The sequence below is a fragment of the Salminus brasiliensis genome, chromosome 1 (genome assembly GCF_030463535.1).
Source record: "Salminus brasiliensis chromosome 1, fSalBra1.hap2, whole genome shotgun sequence".
NCBI lineage: Eukaryota > Metazoa > Chordata > Actinopteri > Characiformes > Bryconidae > Salminus > Salminus brasiliensis.
The window spans coordinates 75,746,886-75,761,856 of NC_132878.1; the positions used below are offsets into that span (position 1 = coordinate 75,746,886).

The 14,971-nt window shown below is 42.4% G+C and overlaps 2 protein-coding genes across 3 annotated transcripts in view; one reads left to right on the plus strand and one right to left on the minus strand.

The window, feature by feature from the left end:
- rpl21 (ribosomal protein L21) overlaps positions 1-14,971 on the plus strand; it is a 260,187-nt gene that overhangs the window by 97,941 nt on the left and 147,275 nt on the right. The window lies entirely within an intron of this gene.
- atp8a2 (ATPase phospholipid transporting 8A2) overlaps positions 1,129-14,971 on the minus strand; it is an 87,888-nt gene continuing 74,045 nt past the window's right edge. For both annotated transcript variants that reach the window (XM_072688999.1, XM_072689007.1), the window contains exons 32-37: positions 14,882-14,938; positions 12,934-13,041; positions 6,745-6,833; positions 5,915-6,019; positions 2,247-2,338; positions 1,129-1,962 (exon numbers count right to left, since the gene is read on the minus strand). In XM_072688999.1, coding sequence (XP_072545100.1) covers positions 1,868-1,962; positions 2,247-2,338; positions 5,915-6,019; positions 6,745-6,833; positions 12,934-13,041; positions 14,882-14,938 — 546 coding nt within the window. In that variant the 3' untranslated portion in view covers positions 1,129-1,867. The remainder of the gene's footprint in view (positions 1,963-2,246; positions 2,339-5,914; positions 6,020-6,744; positions 6,834-12,933; positions 13,042-14,881; positions 14,939-14,971) is intronic.

Below are 14,971 nucleotides of genomic sequence, written 5' to 3' on the forward strand. Positions count from 1 at the left end.
CAGCCACAATTGTCCAGAGGGATCTGAGCTACCATAGCTTTTCTGTCAGCTTGAACAGGTTTGGCCATTTTCTGCCAACCTCTCCTATCAACAAGGCATTTCCATTCACTGGAGTGAACTCTAGAGACTCTTGTGATGACAATTCCAGGAAAACAACAGTTCTAGAAACACTAGTCAATCATGCCAAATTCTAGTTTGGAGTATTTTTGTCCATTCTTCCAAGAAGCAAATGACTTCTTGTTCTGTGAGATGCTTTGGCCATTTCACACGCACCGCTCTTTTGTAGCCCATCCACAGGTTTGGATGATATTTAGGTGAGGGAATTGCGTGCACTTCTTGAGGTAGTCCAGTGTGGATTCTGAGTTGTGAGTTTTAGGCTCATGTTCCAGCTGTAGAAGCCATCCTCTTTATCTTTAGCTTTTTTTACAGTGTGATGTTTGCTCACACAATTTGCTGATATTTAATTGAATATATTGCTCCCTTTATCAGTGAAATGTTCCCTGTGCCACTGGCTGCAATGCAAGCCCAAAGCATGATCGATCCACACCCGTGCTTAACATTTGGAGAGGTGGTCTTCATTCATTCATTAAATTCTCATTTTCATTATGCAGGAAATGTTTGCGTTTAACGACTCTTCAATGAATTTGTGTGAGTGTCGCTGCACAGTAGAACAGTGCACCACCACTCCAGGGTCTGTCTTGTCTGTCTTTTTTAGCTCTCAGAAAGTGTTCTTGGTCTTCCAGACTTCAACTCAATCTTCACAGTTCCGGTCTACTGCCATTTTTAAATTACACTGCAAAATGAGAAAACGTCTGAAAACACTTTGCTATCTTCTTAAAGGTTTTTCCTGGTTTGTGGACATGCATTATTAATTGTGTTAGGCAGCTGCTAAGAGGAGCCCCTGGCTGTTGATTGCTGGGACAAGATTTAAAATTCGCTTCACCTGGCCTTCACTATCGATGACTGTGTACAAGTCATGGCCAACATGCTAATTAATGTATGAGACCTTGGTGAAACTTTTCTGTGAGCCTGAATTGGGGGCTGCCCAAACATTTGCATGGTGCTCCTTTTTCACTCTAAAACTGTAGAAAAGAAAACAAATACAAAATACACCATTGTTGCTTAAAATAGTGGGGGGGAAGCTTCCGCTTTAACTTTATGCCTTTTTGGAGATCAGATACACACATACAGGGTTGCAGGATGGCTTCTTACTTTTGCACAGTACTGTATATTCATGTGGAAATGATGTATACATTTGAACCGAGCAAATTCAGATCATGACTTTTTTCAGTGTAAAGACACACATACCTCACTCACCATCCACTGTCACTCTCAAAGCACACACATCCAAACAACAGTGAAGCTTTGCCACACATCAGCCAGTCAACTCATACACACTGCAGAAATAGGAGCACACACACACACCCAGGCACACACACCAAATGCACATACAAACATATGTATACGCACATGCATGACAACATCCACAGGGCTGTGTGTTGCAGCGTGTTACAGAAAAGTTACAGAGAAAAACGCCACTGTCTCTGGTTTTCCATGCTTCATGTCTGGATGCTGATTGGCTCCCTAAGCCCATCCGTCGCAAAATTGGTGCGTATTGACTGGCCGTTCCGTTGTGAGATAGCCCCTCCCCCCCATGAAAACCCCACCCACTTTTCCCTGCAGTATAGTCTTGCCTGGAAAGGCTTGGATAATGGATAGCAAGGCCCAGCGCAGGCCAAAGCCAGTTCAGTCCAGTTCACTTCAGAGGTCCAGTAAGGCCACAGCAGGCTCACCCCTACAGGGCGTGTCCATTAAAAAGTCTGTGTCAGCTGTTGCCATGGCAACTCCATCGTGATGCATTGCCTGGCTACAGGCTGGGCCGCTGGCGGGTGGTGTCGTAGGAACGCACGACCTGGGACTGGGATACCACTCCATGCTCTTCCTGGGAGAATGCATAGCCATCTGCAGAGGGATGAAATAAAAAAGGGTTATGCACCCCAGCACTACACAACCAAACATTTTTATGGTTTCAATAAAAATGTGTCAAATCAGTTCTTGTGTCACGTGCGCCGCGTGTGCCACGTGTCCTGGGTGTGTTGTACGTGCCACGTGTGCTGTATGTGCCACGTGCACAGCATATGCTATGTGCTTCGTGCGCCATGTGTGCTGAATGTACAATGCGTGCTGTATGTAGAAAGTGCCTCTCACGTGTGCTGCGTGTGCTAGATGTGCTGGGTAATACTCACGTGACACGGTCTGCTGCACAGAGTTAGAGCGCCCCACGCTGGAGGGCGTCTTCCTGAACACCCGGGTCAACAGGTGGGCACGCTCGTTCAGACTGAGGGGAGAGTGGGAGATAGACCGGTCAGTCACCATAAGGGATTGAAGCTAACTGATAAGCTATCCACACCACCAATCACAAGGCAGAGGAGACAGAGACACTGTGAACAAACTACAGATCAAAGACTGAAACACGACAGGGACAGAGCCTTTCACTGACTAGCCAAAGATTAAGCTTCACCTGTGTCTATAAAACAATGCTTAAACAAGCTAAATATTAAATCATGGGGCCGAACTTGAATAATACATGATATGTTACACTGCCAATTCTTAAATAGCACTAATTTTGGCAATTCATTAGCAGAAATAAGCTGTGAATAATCATTCAATCAGAGCAAATATTCAGAGAATTAAATTCACACTCAAGCCCATAAAACAATATGAAAAAGGCCCAACTCTGTCACTTAGCATCGGTCCTCCTTGAAGACATATAGCATCCCTCCCCTCCAAAGCTGCTATTCTTCTTTTTAAAGCTTAAATTAAAAAATACATCAGCGGAACAATGACATTTTTACTCAAATTTATGCCTTCAATAAGACGACACCCCCATTTAAAGCTGACCGGGATAATGCTCCGAGCTCCAGATGGAATTCCAATGCCATTCCCAATATAGTTTCTGAATGAAGTGGAACCCGAGCAGACTTGACCCTATCTTTGATAAACGGACCCTAAGCAGAGGATATAGTCCATGATGTCTCCCAGTAAATCAGATAAAAGTGACCCCCCCCATAAAAAATAACTGGACATGATCTGAAAACCAGCCTCAATGGAGGATAGCCAAGCTGCTCAAGGTTGCATCTTGAACGCACAATAGAGTGTGCTGCAGTGTTATCATTGGGAGGGCGTCCCGATATGTTTGGCCATGTGAAGGAAAGCGTTTGACAACCATAGCCAAGAGACGCAGGGCAGCCAAAGAAAACGCTGTCTGCTAAACAGATGACCGGCTGAACGAGGAGAGTGATGGATGGATAAATAAAGAAATGAATAAACGTATGCGTTGTCCCGGTAAGCCAAGCTTTTCCTTTTCCTCAGACGTTCCTGCGGGGTCCCTAGACGCAACAGACAAGGGACGGCTGCCATACGAGGGCGGGAATGGGGACATTCTGTTTCAGGCCTTAGCCCCCGGAGATCGCACATATCTTCCTGCATCCTGAAAACTGAGATGACTCATTTATGGGCTCGGTTCTGGCCTAGTCTAACGGAAAAATCTCGGCCTAGTCTAGGTCTCCTCGGGTCAATGGGACCCCAAGCCCAAACCCTTCAAGATGAGCACTTCCTGTGACTAAAACCTCCGACCAGCGCAGCATCAAAATCTAACTGATGTTCAATCATTCAGCAGGGCTTGGACTCTTACCGAGCACAACTTACAGCCATTATCCTTCCTACAGCTGGCTATTTATCCTGCTAAAATGAGGTTAACAATTCCTCACGAGGGGAACAGAGCAAAACAGGGCATCAAGCCAACATCCCTTATGATTAACAGTTAAAACTATCAAATCCCCAGCCGCAAAAGTAGCAGCCCTGAAGACCCAAAAACCGCAGCACATTAAAAAGATCTGTACAATTGCAAATCTCACTGCCAGTGTCGAGCCAAACTGACCTATCCACGCCCCCTGCTAGAAATGCATGATTTTGTACATTGTAGATACTGTTGCTGGGTTGTTTAGATGCCGGATAAAGTTCAATTTAGTCTAATAAGAAACTGCAGTACACAGCTTAATACAGTTCTACACTCCATTATATTGACTTTGCATGCATGTGAAGATGCTGTTGAGCTGCTCTTGAGCTTCTGAGAAACACCCTACATGAGCAAACACTGATGTCTATGTTCTTATGTCTACTGTGTCTATGTTGCACCATGGTCCTGGAGGAACGTTGTTTCGTTTCACTGTGTACTCTGTATGTAGTTGAAATGACAACTAAACCCACTTGACTTGACTTGACGTTAACTGCCTCTAGACTGTTGCTAGAAATGTATATAGGCTAGCTAGTATTTTAGCTACATTGCATGGTGTGAGCAAGGTTAGTCATCTTAACCCTGATTCAGTCAGTTGGGCAGAAGTTTAGACCATGAACGTAACAGTAATAGTTGCAGGTATGTATGTAGGCTAGCTAGCTAAGTGTTTTAGCTACATTGCAATGTGTTAGCTAGACTACCCTGCTGAAAAATCCATCTCAAGACCAGCTTTTGATGGTAGCTGGTTTCCAATGATCTACGCCGGTCCTTGATGGTCCTTGAACTGGGTGAAAAGCTGCTCATCTCTGCGAAAATATACATTATGTCTGAGGGTTAATCAGCATGCCCAATTTGACCAAGCTGGACCAATGTGGTCAGGCTGGTCATGCTAGTCAACCAGCTTGGTCAGGCAGCTTAGACTACATACATAGCTTGGACATGTTGGTCATGCTAGTAGACCAGCGAAACCATCAAACGCAAACCAAAACATACCTTAGGCTGGTAAGATCTAAGCTGGTCAACAAGCTTAACCGACTTGTCCGGCTTAAAATGTCCAGTCTGTTTTTTGCCGCAGGGCAATCATGTAATTCAGTCAGTTAGACACAAGTTTGGACCATGATTTTGACATTACTGAGATAATATAATATTACATACAGTATATATAATATTAGGTATATATAATGTTGACTAGGTAGCTGTGTTTCTTTTAGTTAAGGTGCTGTACGTAGCTAGACTACTCCTGCTAGACCTGATGATTGGTAAGAAAAAAGTAAACCAGCTACATCAGATGTGATGACACCACAGGTTACAGCACTTAACCCACTGTATACAGGAACACTATTCAATATCCACAGTCTAAAACTATTCAAGCTATATCTGCAAGACAATTTAACACACCACATAGGTTGAGTCTACTTCATAAACACATACACAACTACATTTCCAGGGTTCAACACACCCAGTCTTTACAGCCAGGATCAGCTCATGGCCGCCTGACAGTGCAAACATGAAAGAAGAAATAAAAAGAGACATTTGAGGTGAGATGGTGATGAAGGAAGGAAAATGCAGATGGAATGAGGAGTTTGGAAGAGGTGAGTAGAGTTCACACGCACACAGGCAGTGTAAGCTCTACCTGTGGAGTCTGGCTTTAGCCTTGCTGTTAGCCTACTGCACTGCAGCCTTGGGCCTGTGGACCATCAGACTGGGGTTAGACACACAGCCTGCAGTACACTGGTACACTGACAATCAGCCAACAGTGTGTGTGGTACTTTAACACAAAGAATGTACAAAAGTATGGACAAAACATTCAAATAACATACAGCAAGTTTACACATATGCTTGCGAATTTTAACATGAAGCTAAAACTAAGCTGAAAATGAGGATTTGAGGATGAATGGAGCTGTAGATGATTCCATAATAACAGAATGAACTTTTGCCAATTTTAAGATATATTAAATTAAACACAGAGAATTAATAATCAAACATAATTATAACAAAACAACTAGAAATAAATCAAATGAACCTTGGCCCTCATTTATATAAAAATAGGATCATGTTAATGAGGACTGAGAGACTGAATGCATGATGGTAAATGTGTGTGGTATGCGTGTTACAAACCTGCGGCCGCTGGCATCTCTGAGGACAGCCGCTCCAGGGTCCACAGCCCGAGCCTCCAGCTCTTGCACTTCCTCCAGTAGAGACTTCCGTACGGTTCGCCTTCCACTACACACACACACACACAGTGGAAAAAAGATTTTTAGTGAAACATGGAGGGTACAAATTGCACCTGCAAACGTTAACATAAAACTAGAGCTGTTCCGATCCAGTCTTTGTCCCCAGATCCGATACGCAAACCATAATGATGAGTATGTGCTTGCATTAGCCCTCTGGAGTCTATGAAACTGCTGGTGTGTCAAATGCAATGTTTGCTGATGTTTCTATTAATATTTTGTGATAACACAGCGCAGATGGTTGAATACGGGTTAAACATTTCCAGAATCTGTAGAGGCTTTTCATTTTTTGTAGAGGCTTTTCACCTTTTCATTGTGTCCTATTACCAGATCATATGTGAATCATATCTGAGTTACGAGGCTGTGAAGACAAGTCAAGATACTTGTCTCGCCTTGTCTAACTGATGGAATCATGTGTCCGTCATCTGCCTCTCATCTGTAATTGGTGAGCAGCAAAACAATTTGTCCACATGAGTAAAGGTATGTTTTTACCGAACATATTTAAATATTCTAATATTCTAATATCTAATATAATCTCAGATTGTTATGACCATTTCGGTTTGACTACCAAGTAATGCATGTGGCTAAAATCTGATCAGTATAAAATCCAGATCTTGCAATCTAGGTGTCCCCACCCAATTTGGCACCCATTTTTCATATCCATTCACTTTTCTGAGCAAGTGTGTAAATGTGAATGTGTGTGTGTGTGTTACTCACGCGTTCCATGCCACATCTTTAAGCAGGCATGCTGCAGGCACCAGTATCAGCCCCAGCCAGAAGCTCCAGCACTGCATCACTCTGCGGGCCTGCAACCAACCCCCCCCACACACAGACTACATTACAACACAATAGCAACATCACCACGGACGCTCGTCTACTGCTGGAGACTAAACACTGACCGGTAGCCTCCCCCTGTCCTCTGAGCAGCTGCACACAGTGGCCTCTGACCCTTGACAGAGTGGGAGGCTGGATAATTATCTCATCAACTCGTATCTGCGGCTCCTGACTCCCTGTCTCTCTTTCAGCCTTTTCTTCAACTGTCACCCATCTGTCTTTCCCACCTGGCTTCTTGAACAAACATTTTTTTTTTTTACAAAGGGAATCAGTGTGCAGTGCTGTGAGATTGATCACAAAACTTGTAAACATATTTATATATACATCTACATATATATCTATATATACACACCTCTCTCTCTCTCTCTCATATATATATATATATATATATATATATATATATATACATACACACACACACACACACACACAAACACAAGGTGCTAATTATATACAGTGGGGAAAAAAAGTATTTAGTCAATCACCAATTGTGCAAGTTCTCCCACTTAAAAAGATGAGAAAGGCCTGTAATTGACATCATAGGTAGACTTCAACTATGAAACAAAAATTCAGAAAATCACATTGTCTGATTTTTAAAGAATTTATTTGCAAATAATGGTGGAAAATAAGTATTTGGTCAATAACAAATGTTCATCTCAATACATTGTTATATATCCATTGTTGGCAATGAGAGAGGTCAAACGTTTTCTGTAAGTCTTCACAAGGTTGGCACACACCGTTGCTGGTATGTTAGCCCATTCCTCCATGCAGATCTCCTCTAGAGCAGTGATGTTTTGGGGCTGTCGGCGGGCAACACGGACTTTCAACTCCCTCCAAAGGTTTTCTATGGGGTTGAGATCTGGAGACTGGCTAGGCCACTCCAGGACCTTGAAATGCTTCTTACGAAGCCACTCTTTTGTTGCCCTGGCAGTGTGCTTGGGATCATTGTCATGCTGAAAGACCCAGCCACGTTTCATCTTCAATGCCCTTGCTGATGATAGGAGGTTTGCACTCAAAATCACACAATACATGGCCCCATTCATTCTTTCATGTACACGGACCAGTCGTCCTAGTCCCTTTGCAGAGAAACAGCCCCAAAGCATGATGTTGCCACCCCCATGCTTCACAGTTGGTACTTCGGTGTTCTTTGGATGCAACTCAGCATTCACTCTCCTCCAAACACAACGTGTTGTGTTTGTACCAAACAGTTCTACTTTGGTTTCATCTGACCATAAGACATTCTCCCAATACTCTTCCGGAACATCCAAATGCTCTCTAGCAAACTTCAGACGCGGCCGAATATGTACTGGCTTAAGCAGGTGAACACGTCTGGCACTGCAAGATCTGAGTCCCTGGCGGCGTAGTGTGTTACTGACGGTAGCCTTTGTAACGTTGGTCCCAGCTTTCTGCAGGTCATTCACTAGGTCCCCCCGTGTGGTTCTGGGATTTTTGCTCACCGTTCTTGTGATCATTTTGACCCCACGGGCTGAGGTCTTGAGTGGAGCCCTTGATCGAGGGAGATTAGCAGTGGTCTTGTAGGTCTCCCACTTTCTGATTATTGCTCCCACAGTAAATTTCTTCACACCAAGCTGCTTGCCTATTGCAGATTCAGTCTTCCCAGCCTGGTGCAGGTCTACAATTTTGTTTCTGGTGTCCTTCGACAGCTCTTTGGTCTTCACCATAGTGGAGTTTGGAGTGTGACTGTTTGAGGTTGTGGGCAGGTGTCTTTTCTTCTGTTAACGAGTTCAAACAGGTGCCATTAATACAGGTAATGAGTGGAGGACAGAGAAGCCTCTTAAAGAAGAAGTTACAGGTCTGTGACAGCCAGAAATCTTGCTTGTTTGTAGGTGACCAAATACTTATTTTCCACCATTATTTGCAAATAAATTCTTTAAAAATCAGACAATGTGATTTTCTGAATTTTATTTTCATTTTTTTTTATAGTTGAGGTCTACCTATGATGTCAATTACAGGCCTCTCTCGTCTTTTTAAGTGGGAGAACTTGCACAATTGGTGACTGACTAAATACTTTTTTTCCCCACTGTAGGTTATTTGCTTCACAACGGCATTTGCTCTCCCAATTGCTCTGTACCACTAGCCAGAGTCGCTATTCCCCAATGGCCCATGGAGCACCACTGTTGTGCCGTTGAGAGGCACTTACTGTGTGAGTCTATTATCTATCTGCACACCTTTACTACGCCAGTTATAGAACATCCCACAAGGCTAGCTGTTTCCGATGATGCCGCCACTCTTCGTCTGATATCCTATTACCAAGCCATTGCTATAACTGACTAGTATGCTCACATATTTATACGTGCAGCAAACCCTGTGACGTCCCAGGCCAAGTTCATTGCAAACCAGGGGTGGTTTCTGATCATAATATTCTGCTATGCTCATATGCTGGAAGACTGCCAAGGAACCAGAATAAAAGGTTATCGGAGTCAGAAGGGCGGTGCACTGTTCCACTGTGCTGCATCACTTGTACAAGCATAATCTTCATGGAAGAGTCATAAGAAAGAAACCTTAACTATGACCTTATCACAAAACCTTAATTTGCCTTGAGTGGTCGACTACATGTGGGATTAAGGGGAAATCTTTCATTTTAACAAATTTAACTTTCAACTAGCACACATCATTCACTGGAACTACATGGCTAACAGAGCTATGAGGAAGAGGGTTTGGTCCATTGCATAGATAGCAGTGTATCATATAATGTCCAAAACCCCAGAATCAAGACTGCTAGAGTTTACTCAGCAACTCTGTGCAGCTGATTTAGGCCTGCAGTTTGTACGGCACTAACAGGTGAGTAAAAGCTCCCATGACTTGTTAGCTACATTAGCCTCGTAGCTCCAGTGAGACTAAGAGTTTCACAGCTGATACTCATGATGGAACCTTGACTCAGCCTAAAACCCATTAGGAGTTATTTCCTGTGACAGCTGCACACACACACACACACAGACAGGCAGACTGCCTCCCAGTGCAAACAGGGATGTCTCACATGAACGCACGCCCACGCCCACGCCCACACACACACACACACACACACACACACACACACACACACTTACACAAGCATGCACCAAAATGTAATATGGAGTGACAGAAAACATTAGTATGGACTGATGGAAGAAACATACGCTCCTACAGAGCTGCTCCATCTGAGGAAATGAACAGTATAGAAGGATAAAGGAATTGGCCGAGTGGGACAGAGAGATGAAGAGAATGTCATCTCTCTCACTTTCTCAGCTCCCCCATTAGACAGAGAAAGAGAGACAGAGAGAGAGAGAAAGCAGCTGCGGGGTTACTTGAGCACATTCCTGATTTCTGACACAAATTAAATTAATGGGCTCAGGGCGTTCAGAGAACTCTATCCACCATCACCCCTTACACACACACACACACTGTAGAGAAAAAGAGGACACTGTTTAGCGCAGCGTTGCCCTAAACTCCAGACCTAAATATCTGCCATCCTGCAGAGTTTAGCTCTAGCTCTAATCTAATCTCACTCGTCTGATCCAGTTAATCCAGTAGCCCTGGAATATTGCAGGCTGTGTTGGGGGTAAACTCTGTATTGTGGTGAAAGTTTAGCAATAGGAACTGTTTAGCTGGGCTCCATTTCGACAGCTGTGCAGTGTGTTAAAGCTGTGTGAGTGGACAAAATAATCTTCATTTTTCATATATTGAATAACTCTTATTTTGTGTCCAATACATTTACATTTACATTTACATTTAAGGCATTTAGCAGACGCTCTTATCCAGAGCGACTTACAAAAGTGCTTTGCTATTTACTTAAGAAAAACCTCAGCTAGCTTGAATTCCTATAAGTTACCTCTATTACCTAAGATGCCTCTAAGTTTAGACACTACTAAACACAAGTCAATAAGGTAACCACTCTGCTATTCGCTCAAGTATTCTCTAAAGAGGTGGGTCTTCAGTCTACGTTTGAAGACAGCGAGCGACTCGGCCGTTCTGACACCCAGGGGAAGTTCGTTCCACCACTTTGGTGCCAGGACAGAAAAAAGCCTGGACGCTTGTCTTCCGTGGATTTTGAGGGATGGCGGGTCGAGCCGAGCCGTACTTGAAGCTGGAAGGGCTCTTGGTGCAGATCGTTCTTAGTGTATCTGGTACACTATTCACCACCAACCATCAGTGAGAGAAACAGTGGCTGCATGTTCCACCTAATGAGTGTACATGTATTAGTGGATGTTGTATTGGTCCTCAGAGACCCCACGAAAGTCTAGATATACATAAAGGAATGCAGCAAAAGTGTGAACCATAAGGACTGGTTTGAGAAAAATGTTCATAATCTCATAATGTCTCACAATTACTGTCAATGGTTCAGCTCCTCTCTTTCTTATTATACAATAATATAATAATAATAATAATAATACCAGCCCCAAATATCACTTTTATCTGTTTAGTAATGCTATGTAATTTTCTCACTACAAGAATAATATGGTCATATCCAACTCTCTGATGCATGTTAATGCCAGGTCTGCACGGGGCCATAGTCTTCCAAAAATGCTTCCATGAGGATTTTATTTTAAAAGGAATCTAAAATCTGAAATCTGTATTTGACAGATACGAGCTACAACTGCATATGGCACAAGCTAGTTAAGGGTCAGTTTAGAAAAATTTTGTGTGCTACTACACACAAGTTCTAATTCTAAAACAAAACAAGCAACTTCCAAAGCAACATCAGTGCTTTATTAATGAACCATCTGCAGATTTAGTGGAACCCACTCATGTTCCGAACCTAAACTGAGCCTGATTAGCAACAAAACATGTTTTGATTGGTTTAAAGTGATACAAGTTGGCATAGCTGTATCTATGGATGGATATCTAACAGAACTAGGTATAGGAACTAGAAAGAACTATTTCATATAGTCTCCTATTATTACTGAGGGCGAGGATTAGCCATTAAAACCCTCAGTCTGACAACAATCGCAAATGTTAAACTGCTGTGAATCAGGAGAGAGATGTTGGTTAGCGTTAGCTTAGTTAGCAGGATAACATTCTGGTTGAATGAACCCTGACTTATAAACATTTTGGCGATATTTACTGAGCGACTGGTGTTGGAAGGAGGAATATAAATATATTTTTTTGTGGTGGTGGATCTGTAACCGACTCGCAAAGCTAACATCTGCTCAGCTACAGATCGATCTGTTTCACCTAACTTAACTAATGTTAGGTTAACCAGCGCAACACATCCATGGGAACACAATTCAGACACAATTAGTGGACTGGTTCATCCAGGTTTGCTTGTTCTCATTTTTATGTGGAATGACTTGTACAGTTTGCTATACTCGCAGCTAGTGCAGGCCTTTTGTCTTCCCACCTTTTTTCAGAGCATGACATTATTAATGCATTAGCTCTCACAGCACCCCCATCCTATGGCTCCCTTAAATGCACACAGGGGAATTAGCTTATTTCGCAGTGTACCAGATACACAAAGAACATTTTACATTCTTTAATCATTTTTAAATATTGCAGTATACCTCATTATTGTTATACAGCCCAACCCTAAACATTACCCATTTGATTTCTCTATTTTTAATCATATGTCAAATTTGTCCATGTTCTATTGTGTTTTTAAATGACAGCAGTCCTGTTTGAACACCAGAGGAATGAATCTGAGGAATGACTTAATACCATACGTGATAAAACCTCACTTTTTAGCCATATCATTTGAACAATTTGAAAACATTCTTCTGATTTGTGCTCAGACAAGCTAAGAGACTCAAGAGGACTAAAATCTCAGGTATACACAATAAAGGGACAGACTTTAATATTGGCCAATACTGTTGGCCAGCCCATTATATATATTCTGTCAGGCCTTAACATATACTTGAGCGTGATGGTTTCAGAGCGGTTGAGCCAGCCCCTCTTAAGCAGGCCGTAAAGCCTGGGGCTCGGGTGACTGACCAGCAGGTGCAGGGTGTGCTCCTGCTGGGCCAGGGGGGGTATAAATCTCCTCAGGCTCCAGCAGTGCCGACACAGAACACCCAGAAAGTGGGACGGTGTGGGAGAGACATTGTAAAAGTGATTGTACGTGTCTGTTTGTGCACTTGCCTGGCCCAACATGTCCGGGGCTATGGGAATGTGCGGCCAAATAACAGAATAAACGGCGAAGAACAGCATCCAGAGCACCATACTTCCCCACACAGCCAGGTGAGAGAACTGCAGAGAGAGAGACAGAGACAGAGACAGAAAAAGAGTCATGGTCATTTTCAGACAGTACAGACATTCTGAATATAGACCTATTCCAGACAGGGGCCAGGTCTCTCTCTCCCTCTCTCTCTCTGTAATGGGACACTGTGTGAATTCTTCAGGGAGTCTGCTTCATTATAGGGGCAGGAGTGTGTGGACAGCTGAACGGACAGGCGGTGTCGACGCCCCCCATACCACACACACAAACACACACACACACACACACACACACACACACACACACACACACACACAGTGCGTGAATGGTTATGTCCCGCTATGGCAGCAGTGTGTATGGGTGTAGCAGAGTATATGTCCTATCGATCTAAAGCTCTGGAAAATCCCCAACATATTTTCTGGTCTATTGCTCATACAGCAGCAGATGCTAAATCCAGCCCACAGAATAAGTCACATTCACAGTAACCTCTCCAGTCCCAGCGTGTGCCATAATGTGACCTCATGGCACTTTACAAAACAGATTACACATAATACATCCTAGTCGTTTGAAGGGTCTTTCATTACAGCTGACAGTGTGTGCGTGATGACCCAGACTCAATGGGGGTGGGTTCGTCATGTGCACGTGTGTGTGAGTGTTTGTTTTTGGACTTTCTCAGGACAAAATGACCTGACTTTGAATGAAAACCAGACAAAAATAGGTCCAAAAAATAAAGTCTTGTCTTTCCTATGAATTAGGAACCTAGGAGCTAAGGAGTTCATATGCATGTTCTTAAATGCATTTTACCAAAGATGTTTTGAAATATTCTCCTAACAAAGTCTTCATTTCTTCCATTTGAAGGATATAGATTGTTGTGACACCATTTTTCAGTTTAGATACAACTCTAATGTTGAGATACAACTTAACATTTAAATTTTATTCAGTTTAACCCATTAGACCCTGAATGTAAGTCCACACTTTATCTAATCTCATTACTACATTACTAACATGTACTTCAGTTTCAGGTCCCAAAATGTAACCCTGTGGGATGCCACAAGATATGCTAAACCAAATGGTTACCAAATAATTCACAATAGTTTTGCAGTACTGATAACTGAATAATGAACCTGGGGTCCAAGAGGGGTCAATCTGCTCAGTGCCTGAGGAAAGATTTAACAAAACATTTTTTCAAACCAGAAACAGATGTGATGGTGTAAAAAAATCTTCCTTGGTCTGTTTAAAGGATGAAATTTTGTCAGTCTTAGGCAAGTGTGAGGTTAAGAACTACTTAAGAACTTATCGTTATCACAAATACCACTTGTTCTTCAAACTGGTCTTAATGATGTAAACGACTTTTATAAAATTTTATAGGTTAAGAAGGAAATTACATAAAAAGCGTTTTAAAGCTTTTAGTTCCTGCTTCTTACAAAATCTCCCAAGTTTTACTGTTCCAAAATTGAAAAAGCAAAACCATTTATTTTTGGTTGCTGAAGTAAAGATTTAGGGTTAAATTCAAGAATGTTTCGATTACATATACACAACACATATTGGATATATGTATAAAACACTCACATATGTATTATTATAAATTTATAAATAAAAAACTTACATATTGTCACTGTTACACAAAAACCATAATGAAAACTTTACAGTAGAAGGAAAAAACCTTCTTAATTTGAAAGGAAGTCAAAGTGAGAAGATTTTATTCCAAATGACATCTGAGCATTTCTGTTGGTCCATTCATCCTTTTTTTTTAATCATTTTGCATGATAGTGATAATATACACAACATATATTGAACATATTAAACTTTATGTTTTTACATGGTAGAAAAACAAATGTGAGTGTTTGTGTGATTGTTTGTGGAGACACTGACCCTTGTCCATGCTGTGGTCTCCATACCAGCTTTCAGACATACTGTGACCACCACATACTGCAGAAAAGAGAAAGAGAGAGAAAGACAGAG